The sequence below is a fragment of the Ciona robusta genome, chromosome 5, assembly GCF_009617815.1.
Source record: "Ciona robusta chromosome 5, ASM961781v2".
NCBI classification, from domain to species: Eukaryota; Metazoa; Chordata; class Ascidiacea; order Phlebobranchia; family Cionidae; genus Ciona; species Ciona robusta.
Genome location: NC_143239.1, coordinates 2,590,424 through 2,604,512, shown reverse-complemented (window position 1 = coordinate 2,604,512; position 14,089 = coordinate 2,590,424). Strand labels below are relative to the sequence as shown.

At 35.0% G+C, this 14,089-nt stretch overlaps 1 protein-coding gene across 2 annotated transcripts; it reads right to left on the bottom strand.

Moving 5' to 3' along the window:
- Positions 1-694: 694 nt before the first annotated feature.
- LOC149735545 (5-aminolevulinate synthase, erythroid-specific, mitochondrial-like) lies at positions 695-13,739 on the bottom strand. 2 transcript variants are annotated; one of them, XM_089879342.1, is made up of 13 exons: positions 13,581-13,739; positions 12,235-12,489; positions 11,783-11,832; positions 9,188-9,376; positions 8,431-8,529; positions 7,900-7,988; positions 7,391-7,521; positions 6,962-7,146; positions 3,845-4,024; positions 3,297-3,461; positions 2,546-2,814; positions 1,883-2,034; positions 695-1,389 (listed from the first exon to the last, which is right to left on the bottom strand). In XM_089879342.1, exons 2-13 carry the CDS (start codon positions 12,390-12,392, stop codon positions 1,218-1,220), a joined length of 1,839 nt encoding a protein of 612 aa, XP_089735468.1. In that variant the 5' UTR covers positions 12,393-12,489; positions 13,581-13,739; the 3' UTR covers positions 695-1,217. The 2 variants fall into 2 exon arrangements, with proteins under 2 accessions (XP_089735468.1, XP_089735467.1); XM_089879341.1 differs by lacking the exon at positions 13,581-13,739 and adding an exon at positions 12,702-12,879.
- Between the last annotated feature and the right edge of the window lie 350 nt (positions 13,740-14,089).

Sequence of the window (14,089 nt, the reverse complement as noted above, 5' to 3'; positions counted from 1 at the left end):
TGCAGAAAGAAACTAACGCAGCGTAAAAGCAATCAACGTGGGCCGTTTGTTTCCCGCAGCTGATTTAACAAGAGCAGCAGAAAATGGAAGCATTTTGTATTGAGGTTACATTATGGTACACTTTCTCGCTAAGCACTTGGTCATTTACAAATGTTGTTTGGGGTGGTTTTAGTGAAACTGTAGAAGTGTTACACTAATGAGTATTTGTGTCTTTTGTCAGTCGTGGTTAACTGGTGGATTTACATTCTTATAACAATTGTTCGAAAAATACATTTTTGCGAATATTGCCACATTAGGGATTGCCGCCGTTATTGAACAGTTTCTGTAAATCAGTAAACACATAAACAAACCCGAACAAATGGAATAAATGTATTTAACTATTAGACCATTTTCCAGCAAAGCTACTTTTAAAAATTCCATACTTTTCTTTTTTCTAAATAATTCGCCAGAGACTTTTTCCTCACAATTTCCACACATTTATATATGTGCCTGAATGATACTACAAACTGCCTGAATGACTAGATTACATTGTGTGTCGAACCTCTGGGCTCATTGTCGATCGCTTCAACCACTGTGTCACGGTGCTGGTTAAGTTATTTCATACTGATATCATAGCAGTAATACCACCATACTTATTTTCCTAACAAAATCCAAAATAACCAAAATCTATTTTCTGTTACAATTAAATAAAACGTTTGATTGCAGCAATGTATTTCTTGTTAGTATCTACCAAAAAACATACACATATATATTAAGAATTAATATTACAATAGATAATGAGATTGTGCCTAGCATATGATGGCATTACTTTCAATAACTAAGCTGAATTTTGTATGTTTAGGTAACGCATTTCAAAAATTTACAAATTTTGGTAAAATGAGAATTTAGGTTTAAATAATGACAATTTAGGCATGGTATACCGTTTTATAAATGTACAATTTGAGGGTATAGTATTTTGCTGTTAGTGCAGACATATACAAGCAGAAAATATACTATGTGAAAATTAATCTCGCTTATTCTGAAGGACAAACAGTAACCACAAAAAAAACAAATACTTTTTATCAATCAGAAGTTTTGGATAGAAAAGTGCAATTAATTCACAATGTACTTGCTAAGAAAAAAAAACTTTTGGGATTTAAATAAGAATTTGGTTTTTCGGAAATTCTATTGCATATTACATTCAGAGAAACTTTTTGCTGCTGGTATTATTTGAGTGGTTAAGCGCAAGCCTGGATGGGTTGCCTCATCGGCATGTCGAGCTTCAACCTAGCCGACATCATCTCGAACTGGATTGGTGCTTGGCAGTATTCGCATGTTTCTGTTGGGTGACTTTCTTTACCACATAAACCAACCTCAGCCCAGGCGCTGCGGAGACTGCTCACAAAGTACCTGCATTTAAAAACGTGGATTTAAAAAACGAATGGTAGCATAGCGCATAGGTACTTTTTGAATTTTTGTTAATGAAATCTAGGGTGACATTGCTATAATACAGTTGCACTTATATTCATGACAAAGCAAACTCAATCAGTGTGGAAAATGCACTTTTTTTGGTTCCACTGGTTTGTATAGACATTAAACTATTTTTTAAGTTTAAAACTAAGGTGCTAAAACATAGGATATCACTTTATGTTCCACAATTGGGTTCACATGTCACTCCAGGCAACTCTAATGTTATAGATATGCTCCATAGCAGTAGAAAAACATGGCTTTCCTATTACTAATCACCACATTATTTTAACATTTTCTAGCAAAAATAAGCAAAACACCGCATTAAGTTTACAATACTAGTAGTAATCAGCCAACTCTGGCCTAAATCTCAGGCCCAATGGCACGCCCCATTGTAACACCTCACCCATATAAAATAGAAATTTATAGCACTAACCTCATCATAGGGACAGTGTGACCTGGTGTTGCAGCAACTCTAAGCATCTCCTCACCCCTTGGTACAGTAGGATAGTTGATGGCTTGAACGTAGATGTTGTATTTCTTCATCATAATATCCATGATAGCAGAGTTCTTTTCAGGGTTGCCAACCTACATGTATAGTTAATATTAGATTAGAAACATAATCCACAATGTTCTAATCAGTATACTGTTCTTGTGGGTTAAAATACACAGCTGCAGTGTGCTTCTTAACCACTTTTGCGGTGATATAGAAGTTCATGGCAAAGCTTTGGCAAACCAAAAGTACTTTACAATGAAATGTCTTTATATTATGAAAACTGCAAAAGTGTAGTGTATAGAATCAATTGAAGTTTATGAGCACCACATATGTAACTTCGTAGGTGGTTATTTATTTAAGAGATTTTTAATTTTTTTTTAATGTGGACTGACGATTTAGAGGAGTGTCTTTTTTATGTGTCTTGCCTACAACACACAGGCCAAATTGTCTTGCCTAAATATAAATACACGTATACACCTATTGTTATTATGGTAGCAGTCTCGAACCTTGAACCCATACAATCTGTGCCACTGCACCAGACAGTATGACAAAAACTGTATGACATAAACACATGCCACACGGGACCAATAGTTACAATCCTACCTTAATAGGGATGATGTGACTCGGACAATGAACAACAGGAAGTCCGGCAGCGAGCAACATCCTTCTCATCATGGACACATTCCTCTGATGTTTTGCTCTCAGAGCGATCCCTTCCTTGGATTTAAGGATGCGGACTGCCGTGAGCGCTCCAGCGAGATTAATTGGAGGAAGAGCGGTAGTGAAGATGAAACCAGCTGCGTAACTTCTTACTGTGTCAACCAATGAACTTGTGCTTGCAATGTAACCACCCACGTTACCAAATGCTTTGCCTGGTGGAATATTGGAATTAATTATTGTTGGAACATGGGCCTTAAATGATGATAGATGCTCGTAAATGACTTTTTTGAATTTCTTTTTATTTTTTATAAAACAAATTAAAAACTTGTGCATATAGCAGCCTAACTGAGTAACTGTATCATTTAAGGTTTCACAAAATTGTAATTTGAAACTCTAGCTTTCCAGGCATGCACTTTGATATTATTTAAAATCTTTACCTTATTGAAAATATTCGGTAAAAAGCTTAAGCAATATGTTGTATTGCAGAATAAAAAGCAAAAGGGAAATAAGTAACTATACGTATGCTGTTGCAGCCAGGCACATTTTAATTCTGAAAAAGGGTATTCCAGCTTTTGTATTTTTTAACTTTAAACTAAAGATGTTTTATCTGCAATATTAAGCTATGCTATACCACAAAAATATTGTTCGAATTAAACATAAACCAACATAAAATGTTTATTATATACATACTAACCCAAGGTCCCGGTAACAATATCAATGTCATCCATCAATCCATCTCTCTCCCCAATACCAGCTCCCCTTTCACCATACAAACCAACAGCATGTACTTCATCAACAAAAGTAATTGCTCCATATTTATGTGCTACATCACAGAGCTCTTTCAGTGGGCATACAGCGCCTGTTGAAAAACAGTGTGTTAGCTTACTTTACTAAAAAAAAAAAATTTCCTTTCCAAAAAAAAGTTAAACAAAATTTAGTTAAACAGAACTTTTATTTTTCTCTATTAGTTAAACAGAACTTTTATTTTTCTCTACAATTACAAATAATTTAATTCACAAATATGATAAGATGAATATTAACAATAGAATGTCTGCGATTATCGCACATTATAGATAAAAACGTAGAATGTAATCATAAAAAGTGTGCCCCTAATATAATGAGTAAAACAGAACATTACAACCTGGTTTAAAAGCCACTATTATAACCAAAAATTGCAAAAATTCAATGATACTTAAATTAAAACCAAGTTTTAGTCGAAAAAATTGTTTTTCATTAAATTACCATCCATGGAGTGCACAGTCTCGAACGCAACAATTCTCGGAGTTGAAGGGTCAGATTTGCTCAGTAGCTCCTCCAAGTGATCAGGATCATTATGACGGAAGATAAACTTTGGAACTCCACTGTTCCTGATGCCTTGGATCATGGATGCGTGGTTGCCTGCATCCGAGTAGATCTCACAACCTAGGAGTAAAAAAAAGAGTTAGATACGGACGGTGCATTTATTTATATAGTAGGGTGGGGTAACAAGGGATATGTTTTTATTCTATTTTCTCGTCCCATTTGGTAATAAAAAAGAATTATATAAGAGTAGCTCGCAAATGTAAAATTTAATTGTTCAAAATGCAATCAGGAAACATGGGATGTAGGTGCTAACAGTATCCCATATTACCCCACAGCCCACAGGTACTAGATATTTATGAGCCTACTCATATTTATCTGATGAAGACGACCTGCATAGAATGTCAAAACCGGAGTACTTTTAATAGTTTGCTAAAAGAGCTGTTTTGAATTACAATAAGTCAAGCAGAAATAGTTTTTATATATTACTCTGTGGTTAAGTGCAGTTCTGTTTAAAAACAAGTGGAAATACAACAAAAGGCAGGAAAAAATTTAGGAATGTTTAAATGTTAAACCTATGTTAAAGTTAAACCTAGGAGTTCGCGTTCACTTATGAAACTTAATATTCTTATATGACATAACATTCCCCTATATGTGCTTGCTTTTCTTGCAAAACCTGTTTTAATCTTCCAAACTAGTGTCGTGTCTCGTGCGAGCGTTCTAAACGGGTCAGAGTTTATGGAAAGATTGATCAGATTAAACATCGCACCTAGCTTCTGTCAGCGCAGGTTATATCCGGATTAAACCGGTTTAAAACACGCACCGTCATCGTGTTGTTGCACGCGCTGCACTACGTAGAGTCGTAGACGTATAGGGTCAACAAACGTAAAGAAAAAGAAAGATCACGCATGCGTTATTATAATGCGAAATATTACTAACAATGTTTGTTTTAATTAGCTGCCCAATACCACATTGTACAATGCGCTTTAGCCGTAATTTTACAATACGTTTTCGAACGTAAAATTGTGCATCAATTAGTGGTCTAAAAACAGCGTACGTCGATGTAGGATTCTACCCATAGGCGATAATAATAGGGAAACTTCGTAACTTTTAGCCTTTAAAATATCATTATATTTAAACGACCGTCAGTACACCGCTGTTAGGGCTCTTAAGATAGGTTTATTATTCCTAGGGATAGTTATATATTTACCAAGAATACGAGCTACTTTAAGAATTCATTGAATCACATCACATGCTCCCGATGGTAAATATTTGTTAAATACTCTCATGTCTCATGACATATTATGGCATCACAATGACAATGCTATACGAAACAATGGAAAAACGCAATGATCGGCGAAACAATGGAAAAAAGCAAAGCCTAAAACCGACTCCTGACTTTACGTTCAAAACACATTGAACTAATAATTGGCGTACCGGTATACTATGAGTTCCTCTACATACAATGGAAAATTACTGGAAACTTTACTTTTAGGGGAAGTTTTACGGCGGTAAACCACGCACATAATGCATATGTATAGTAGGTTAAGTAAGATGGCCAATATTTTCAATTTTTATTGATATATTGGTAGTAAACACAGATTATTTACAGAGTTATATACGTATCCTCACGACTCAAAAACTGCGTTGTTAAAAACTAGATTTACGAAATATGGGATATTATGTGCTAAAGCATTTCATCTTACCCCACAGTACTATATATTCATATTCACTCTACAATACAATAGATGGGTAATGAGCCAATCCGTGCCACGCTGCGGGACCTCAACCAAATAAAATAACACAATAGATGGAATACGGGGAAATGCATGGGACGTGATAACCCGAATTCCCCGTCTATATAACACTGTCTGATTAATGTTTGCGTGGAAAAAACGCGGATATCCACGCAGCGCACGATTTTCGGAGGATTTAATTAATTAGACATAGATTGCAGTCGATATAACTTCCTATTTAAAATATAAAAGAATGTTCTAGTTAAATAATATATAGTAGCGTGGGGGAAGATGGGACACCTGTTTATTCATTTTTTCGTCCCATTTGATAATAAACAAAGAACATTCAAAGAATTATAAAACCGTATTCTCACGGCTCCCATAGAAGGTTGTTGATTGTTTAAAACACCATTAGGATATTTGGATATTATGGGCTAAATGTGTCCCATCTTCCCCCACCCTACTATACAAAAATAAAGCCATACAAATAGTACGCGGCTACTGCCTTTAGAAATCGTATACTGTGTAGTAAAGTAAAGTAAGAATACGTTGTTTTCTAGCTATTTAATCAACTTATTATTTATAACAATCTTAAGATAGGGTATAGATTATAGAACAAAATGGCGCATTAGTAGTTTCAACATAAACCGAATGTGAACAGCGTAATAACGTCACGTCAACAACAACTAGAGTAATTTCACAATGAATGACGTCACACAGCAGCTGTATATGACGTCACAGTAAAATTTTTGTTGACAATTATCGTTTATTAAGAAGCACCTAATACGACTAGTGTTATATATATCCATAAATTTCAACTCGAACAGGACTAATTTTAACCCAGAACCAGTATCGTATTTAATGTTAACGGTCATGGGTATACAGCGCATTACAGCGTGCCTTGTACGAGTTTTCGCGGGATTTCGTGGAATTTTTTACAGAATTTACGGAATTTATTTTTACAAGCAAAAGCACTGAGCTTGTTTGGATATTTTCTGAATTTTTCGGAACAAAAATAGCTCTCTTCGACGAAATGCTGCAAAGAGCAAGAATTTTCGTGCAAAACGTAGACGAGAAAAACAAAATAGTTCAGAGTAGCAGCTACAGTATGTGCAAGTCATTGCAGGGCTACGGTAAAAAAATAACACGATGGTACGCCACGTTTTTAGACTAGACAACAACATTTGTTTGCACTTTTACCTATGGGGATATGACATAGACAGATAGTCAACAGAATGTTAAAAAACGTGACCAAAACAATTGATGACGTAATGTATGACGTAATCAGTCACGTGAAAAGTGATTTTAATATACGAAATCTTACCTGGCAACATCTTGGCAAGGGTGAAGAGAGTTGAATCGTTTGCTACGAAACAAGAGGAGAAGAGAAGAGCTGATTGTTTTGCGTGAAGATCAGCAAGCTCTTCCTCCAGCTCCTGATGCAAGGAAGAGGTCCCGGAGATGTTGCGTGTTCCTCCTGCTCCTGCTCCGTACTTCCCGATCGTGGAGCTGAATGAAAAACAAGAAAATTTTATCAAACTGGGTTTTATGCTATACGTTTATATGCTTCATATTTAACTGCGTAGTTTGTCGTATTCAACAGTTTTGTAATTGTTGCCAAATTTTAGAAGCTTTAATAAGGTATCGCATTATAAGTAATAACGTTATGTTCTGTTGTTGTTGCTATCATATATCATAGAATTTAACTCATTACAATGCGTTGTTTTAAGATTGTAATACGACCAAAACTCACACGATAGATTCAATAACTTTGGGGTGACGGCTCATACCAAGGTAGTCGTTGCTGCACCATACCGATACCTTCTGTTGGTCGTGGGAGGTGTGATCCTCAGCAAATGGGAAAGTATCAGCACGTCTGTTCACCTGGATTGAATGAATGAATGAAACTTATTTATTTTTGCATGGCAGAGCAATGGCAGTCGTTATAAGCGGTATATTCTGTTTCATACAATTCACGAGTTATAAAGTCTGTAATTTAATTAAAGGTAGTCTTGGGATTTTGTTCAAGTGACTTTTAATGCGTGGGTAATACATATATGATATGGCATAATGAACCAACTCTATACTAAAACCCCGGTTCCTATACGTGTCTTGAATGCACCTCACTTATATAGAAAAAAACAAATAAGATAAAATAATATATGGGAACTGGATTTAAAATTTTTGCGATTTGTATATTGTCGTTGTACTAGTACTACAGTTTAAACTATGAGGAAAATGGTTTAATAACGAACGTCATACCTTCTTAAACACGCGGTAAGAATGATCGTCTTTCTTCGCTTGTATCTTCTTCTCCATAAACCCGTCGTAATCAAAAGACGGACCGCTCTCTAATAGAAAACAAATATGCGTAAAACAGTGTACATTGCCATAGCCGAAATACGAACAACATATACGTTTTTTTCTTCGGTTTAGTGGTGATAGTAATATAAAATAAAAGCAAAGGTAAAACCAAAAAGACAGTCGTTAACATGCTTATAGGGTTATAACTGCACACAGTATATATTATCAGCTGTAGCATTTTCTTGTTACAAACTATTGGTTTAAGGCTTATTACTAAAAATGTCGGTAACCTTGAAAAAGTTAGGTTCTATGTTGGGTATTGGTTGAAAATTATTAAGCGCAGTTTTTTGTATGTTTTGCATGCACCAATTATGGCTATTTAATTTTGTGACGTCAAATGTTTATAAAACTAATTTGACGGTAATTTTGTACAGGGTGGCAATTAATATACTACAATGGCGTGTTCAATTAATTAACAAATTATTGTACCTGTTGATTGGTTGAGAGAAGTGCACGTGATCACGTCCAACTGTGACGTCACAATACCACCTTTAATGGTGCTGATAACGCTATCAGAAAACTTGTAATCTAAAAATCAACAAAAAAAAAAGCTTAAATTTTTCTTCGGGAAAAAACAGCTGCGTGGGTAGTGACGTCACTAATCACGTGGTTATCAGTAATCGATAATGGAAAGTAATTAAAGCCGGCTAAATTGGGCGACGTTTTGAGTGGGCATCAATCATACGTAATTACAACATGGTTATGCTATCTAATTACATGCGTGTGCTTCGATATGTATAAGCAATCTACGTACTCACTACTCAGCATTGCGTATTGTAAATATATTATATACATATACAGTGCATCAGATTGTTTTCAACAAAACAAAAAAATTCTTGCCCCAATACAGAAATTTCAAATTAAACCAATTATTTTGACCCCAACAAAATGTAAAACTTTTAATACAAAAACGTTATTTTTGTACAAAAAAATTAAAATTTATATCTTTAATCTGACTACAAACATATTTAAATTAAACCAGTTTATTTAAAGTCAAGCTTGACAAAAATAAAAAATAAATACTAAAACGTTTAACATTTTGCATAAAACACAAAACTTGTTTGTACAGCGACCTACAGTCATTTTTAAATTAAAGCGTATTTTTAAACTACAAAAAAATCTCTAAACTTTTAATATTTTATATAAAAAAATAACAAAAATCATGTCCGTTCATCCGAGCACTTACTATCCAGCGCATCTTCGAACAATTCCTCTTCTTCCTGAGCCTCCTGCATCGCATCCACAAACATGTCCTCCTCCGCATCCTTGTTAAGGAACGGACATCGAAAACCGAGGTTCCCGGGATCCTTGGATGCAGACAGCGCCACCTCGTGAGCGACAGGGAGCGAGGGCTTAGGAGAGTCGGCAGGTTTTGCTATATGACAAAAATAAAATAATAACTTTTTATTTAAGTTATAAATAAGCGGCCAAACTGCGGCTAGCCGCGTAGACTGAGGGTGTCGTTTAAAGTACACTGTTGTGTTTCATGAAAAAATATGCTGCTAAGTAAAAACGGTTATTTTTAAAGTTTTTTTTTTAAGGTAGATAAGAATTAGCGGCTTTACTGCGCAGTTTACTATAGGCGAATTAAAGGTGTACGTGTAAACGGCTTCGTTTTTTATTATGGAAACAGTATTCTTTTACAAGTTTACATGTACTGAGTATTTCTGCATTTATGTATCATCATTTAGGGTTTAGGATTTGGGGTTATTAAAATAAATTGTGGTTATATAGCAAGAAAGGTTAACGACTGCTAAGTGTTCTATGTTATCGTATGTACTTCTATTATTGACTGTTCATTATAACTTTTCAACATCCTATAGGTCTATACGACCTAGACCTTAATCCCTTCAACGTGTGTTGGTATGTGGACGTTTAAATATGCAAAATATTCAAATATTTTGGGGGATTTAGACGAGTGTGAGATGATATGCGAACAGATAATATGCTGATATGCATATCACTTCCGAACGTAGATCACGAATCGCGTGAGAATGTTCAACGCTGAGTATCAAGCAGAAGTGAAGGCTGTAGTCAGTGTAGTGTTTGTATAGACACTCGCTTCTTACAAGCGCTAGTTAATACGGCATGTCGTTACGGTGCGGCATCTCCACGCACGAGTAACGATTACGGCGTCTTAAGTTTCAACGATCGTGGAAATAAAATGTCTTGGTGACTAAAAATAAACACTAGGCGATTTAACTTGAGAGTACGGCTAAAATACACGGCCGTTTAGCTGGTGACGTTTTCGGATGTTTAAATACAACAGATTTGTTTGCCGTTTTGATTAAAACAACTCTTTAAAGGGCTTTAAAAACATTTACACGCATTGTTGAGCGTGTTTGTCGAAAATCGTACACTTCCGGAGAAAAAGTTTTTCCGAGCAAATAGTTCGTTGTTATTCGCTCGCACGTAACGAGGTACGATAAGAGTTCAAATGGAACGATATGATTGCCGCAGATAACTAGAACATCCGATCTGAGTCCGCCGCACGCGATCCAACAAAGAACCAATCGAGGTCACACGCACCCCGAAAATCGTGACAACCATAAAAAGGGCTGTTTTTAGCTGATAATAAATTCAAATTGTTCTGTCTGACCCCCAGTCAATTCTCTGGGGAAATGGCCAACTTTGCCCCCGATCGTACGAGGTGCGTGCTGTTGGACCTCGCCCATTTAGAATACAATTTCTTTGAAGCGGTAAGAAATTTTCGGAGGCGTAATGAATGTTTAAAATCAACTCAATAAAAAATTACCCAACAAAAATATCTTTAAAACCGGTATGCGGCCTTTCTCGTATATTATTTACTAAAATAGCGACATATTTCATTGATTTATTAATACACAAAAATCAGAATGTTTATCTTTTTCAAATGCGAGTTCGGATAAGAACGATGAACTTTAGTATAGCTGGAGGCTAAATGATATTATGACAGTAAATCACGAGCGTGCCAGTCCGCAATACTTTGCAGCCTTGCAAGATATTACTCTACATATACTTTGTATTACAATCGTTATGTCAAAACCAGACTCGACAAAGGAAATGGACGGGAGTTTAAAATATAGCATTTGTCTGTCGCATGTTAGTTTATCCGAACTAGTCACGATTCTGATTAATTATAAGCATTTCGAATTTAGCCGAGACGTGACGTCACACACTGAAGCGTGCCTTGAAGGCAACACACGTAACATTATAACAGAAATTGGAAATTTTATTAATTTACTTTAGGCGTCTGGTTTATAACACGTTGAGTACACCCACGTTTAATGTATTTACATTACATTCTCGTAAAACAGCAGATTACGCTTTTGTTTTATGTGCAAGTCATTGTGAACATGTGATACAGTACAGCGTACTATGGTAAATAATACGAAATACGCGCACGATTATTTCTCGTTTCCCGCTCATATCCGATGAAATACGTGTAGCCAGTGACGTGTTAACGATGGCAGCTGCTGTAGTGAGTGTAGTCTCATGCAAATATACTTTACCTATCAACGAATAGGGCGGGTACAATACATTATATAAAACACAAGTACTTTATTTGGATTTCACTTTATATAGTAGGGTGAAAAGGGACACCTTTGCTCTTTTAGCACATTATATTCAAATATGCTGATAGTGTTTTAAACAGTTAACAACGGTCTATGGAAGTCTTGAGGATATGGTTTTAAAATTCTGTGTTCTTTGTTTACTACTAAATGGGCGAGAAAATAGAATGGAATGTGTCCCATCTTCCCCCACCCTACTATATAATATTAAAGTTAAATATTATTCTTACCTGCGTTAACATCCAGTAGACCACCAGGATTGGCACTGGTTGAATAAAACCTGAAATAAGTTGAATTATTTGATTAATTACAATTTAACTTGACTGTGATGTTGAATTAAAACAATTAACGAATATAAAACTTTCAACAATATATATATTTTTGTTGTTTTTTTATGAAAATTACATTGAATGCATTGGAAATTAAGTTCAGTATTGTTGTACATCTAAATTGAGAATTTTTAAACAAAAATTTAAATATATATTCCCCCCCAAAAAAGTAAAATTAAACTAGCAAAGAGAAAATAATTTACAACAAAACAAATACAAAAAAACTAAACTTGAAGATGTTAAAAGTTGAATGTTCAGGTTAAACTTACATTGTTTATTTAACTGACCATAAAATAAGCTGGCCTATGAATAATTAAATGACTTTAAGTCCGCAAATCTTAACACAAACTTACCTTGCTCCTTGCATAGTAATCTGCGCAGCATATCTGGTCATATACTCAGACATTACTGGACAACGCTGAGCATAAGACACCACAGACTGCCCAGCTTTCCTTAGAAAATTGCTTGGAACACGAGTAAGGAACGGGCACTTGCTTACAAACGACTCCATTTTGTAAACTTGATGGAATAAGAATGTTTGATTGTATGTTGAAATGTGGGTTCTTTGTTTCAATGTTTTGAACGAATCTTTTCTTCCAATTTGGGCTCTGTAAATAAAAATAAATATATTACACAACTAAAATCACTAAATCCATAGCTTTATACAAATGTGTATGAATGAATTAATGGGCCAACTCTGCAATAAATCCAAAGTTCCTTGCCACAAAACCTCAGCCATATAGATTAGAACTATGTACCAAACTTATATAAACTTTTTTTGTATTTCACAGTTTACACCCTAAAAACAACATAAGCTAACCGAAAAAATAAACTTGTTTCTCTTTGATTTTCTTTCAATAGAATGCTCTGTAGGTAATGCAGATGGAAACGACATGAATTAAATATCATCTTTTAGGGCAAGGTACCACTGTTACTAGTTTACTACCCTATGAAATATTAACTACTTCCCTAGTTTTACCCCGGTCAAGTGTTGGTTCTGAACATTGTATGTGTGTATATATATATATCCTTGGAAAAATCGACCGCAAAAAAGGTATTTTTTACTTTCCGGAAGATGTTAAACTAAAGGACAATCTGTTTAAGTGCAATGAGCCTTAGCATCTCAAATATATGGAATTCCCTTTTCCTTCTGAAACCTCATATTTGTAACAAAAAATCTGTATCTAACTCTTCTTTCTACAGCAGTTACTTCTTATATGCACTTTATGATAAATACTAAAACAGAGAGATAACTAAACTTGAGTTATGGGACAAAATGATACTGATATTTTCGATTTGTTATGACGACCATATCATTGTATATTAGCAAATGGCACTACAATTTACATTAAGAATGAATTCAGCAATTTGTTGGTGAAGATTTGAATACACATACAGCTGTAATTGACAACAGCACACGAAACAATCCATACAACCCACATGTTAAAAAAACACACCATATGTTGGTGATATATTATATTGTAAAATTACAGACCAAAATGAAAAAAATCTAAAAACCACATTCACTTTCCTAAATAACCAATTCATAAATGTATCAGAATAGGGTTATAATAACTACGATTTTTCCCAATATGAAACAGTTTTAGCAGTAATTAAAGAAACCTTTGGTAATCATTTTTGTTAATAAATACGCAATATATTATGTCATACAGTAACAATAAACAATATCAACGCTCACCTGGTTGACTTGAATACGACTTGTTGTTGCAAAGTTTACGGAAGTATTAATCAAAACTTAAGTTACTGACAATTGCCCTTCACTGAGGACGAACTAGTAGCCAGTGAAGTAACTTCTCTCATGAGTGACCTCAAATACGAAACGCCTTTTTTCGTTTTCATCACCTTTGCTTACGTAATGCTGTCGAACTACTATAATGAAATATAGATCCCTCTCTTGCGCCAGCTTACGATAAACATAGTTAGGCTATGAACCAACGTAATGTTTTACAAAAACTGGCTCAGTGTTCTGTTGTGATATTATTAACAATACAGCCTATATTTCTCGGTGTAGTTAGTTGGATCTCGTGTTGAGTTTACCATAATCGGTTAGTTAAAGCGATTTTACACTCATAGGAAAATGGGGAAACACACAATAATACCATACGGTTCCGTGCCAATAGGAATGCCAGGCCCCAGCTTTATTATTAGGAACACAATTCATTTGAATTTAGAATTTGTCGTTCTAAT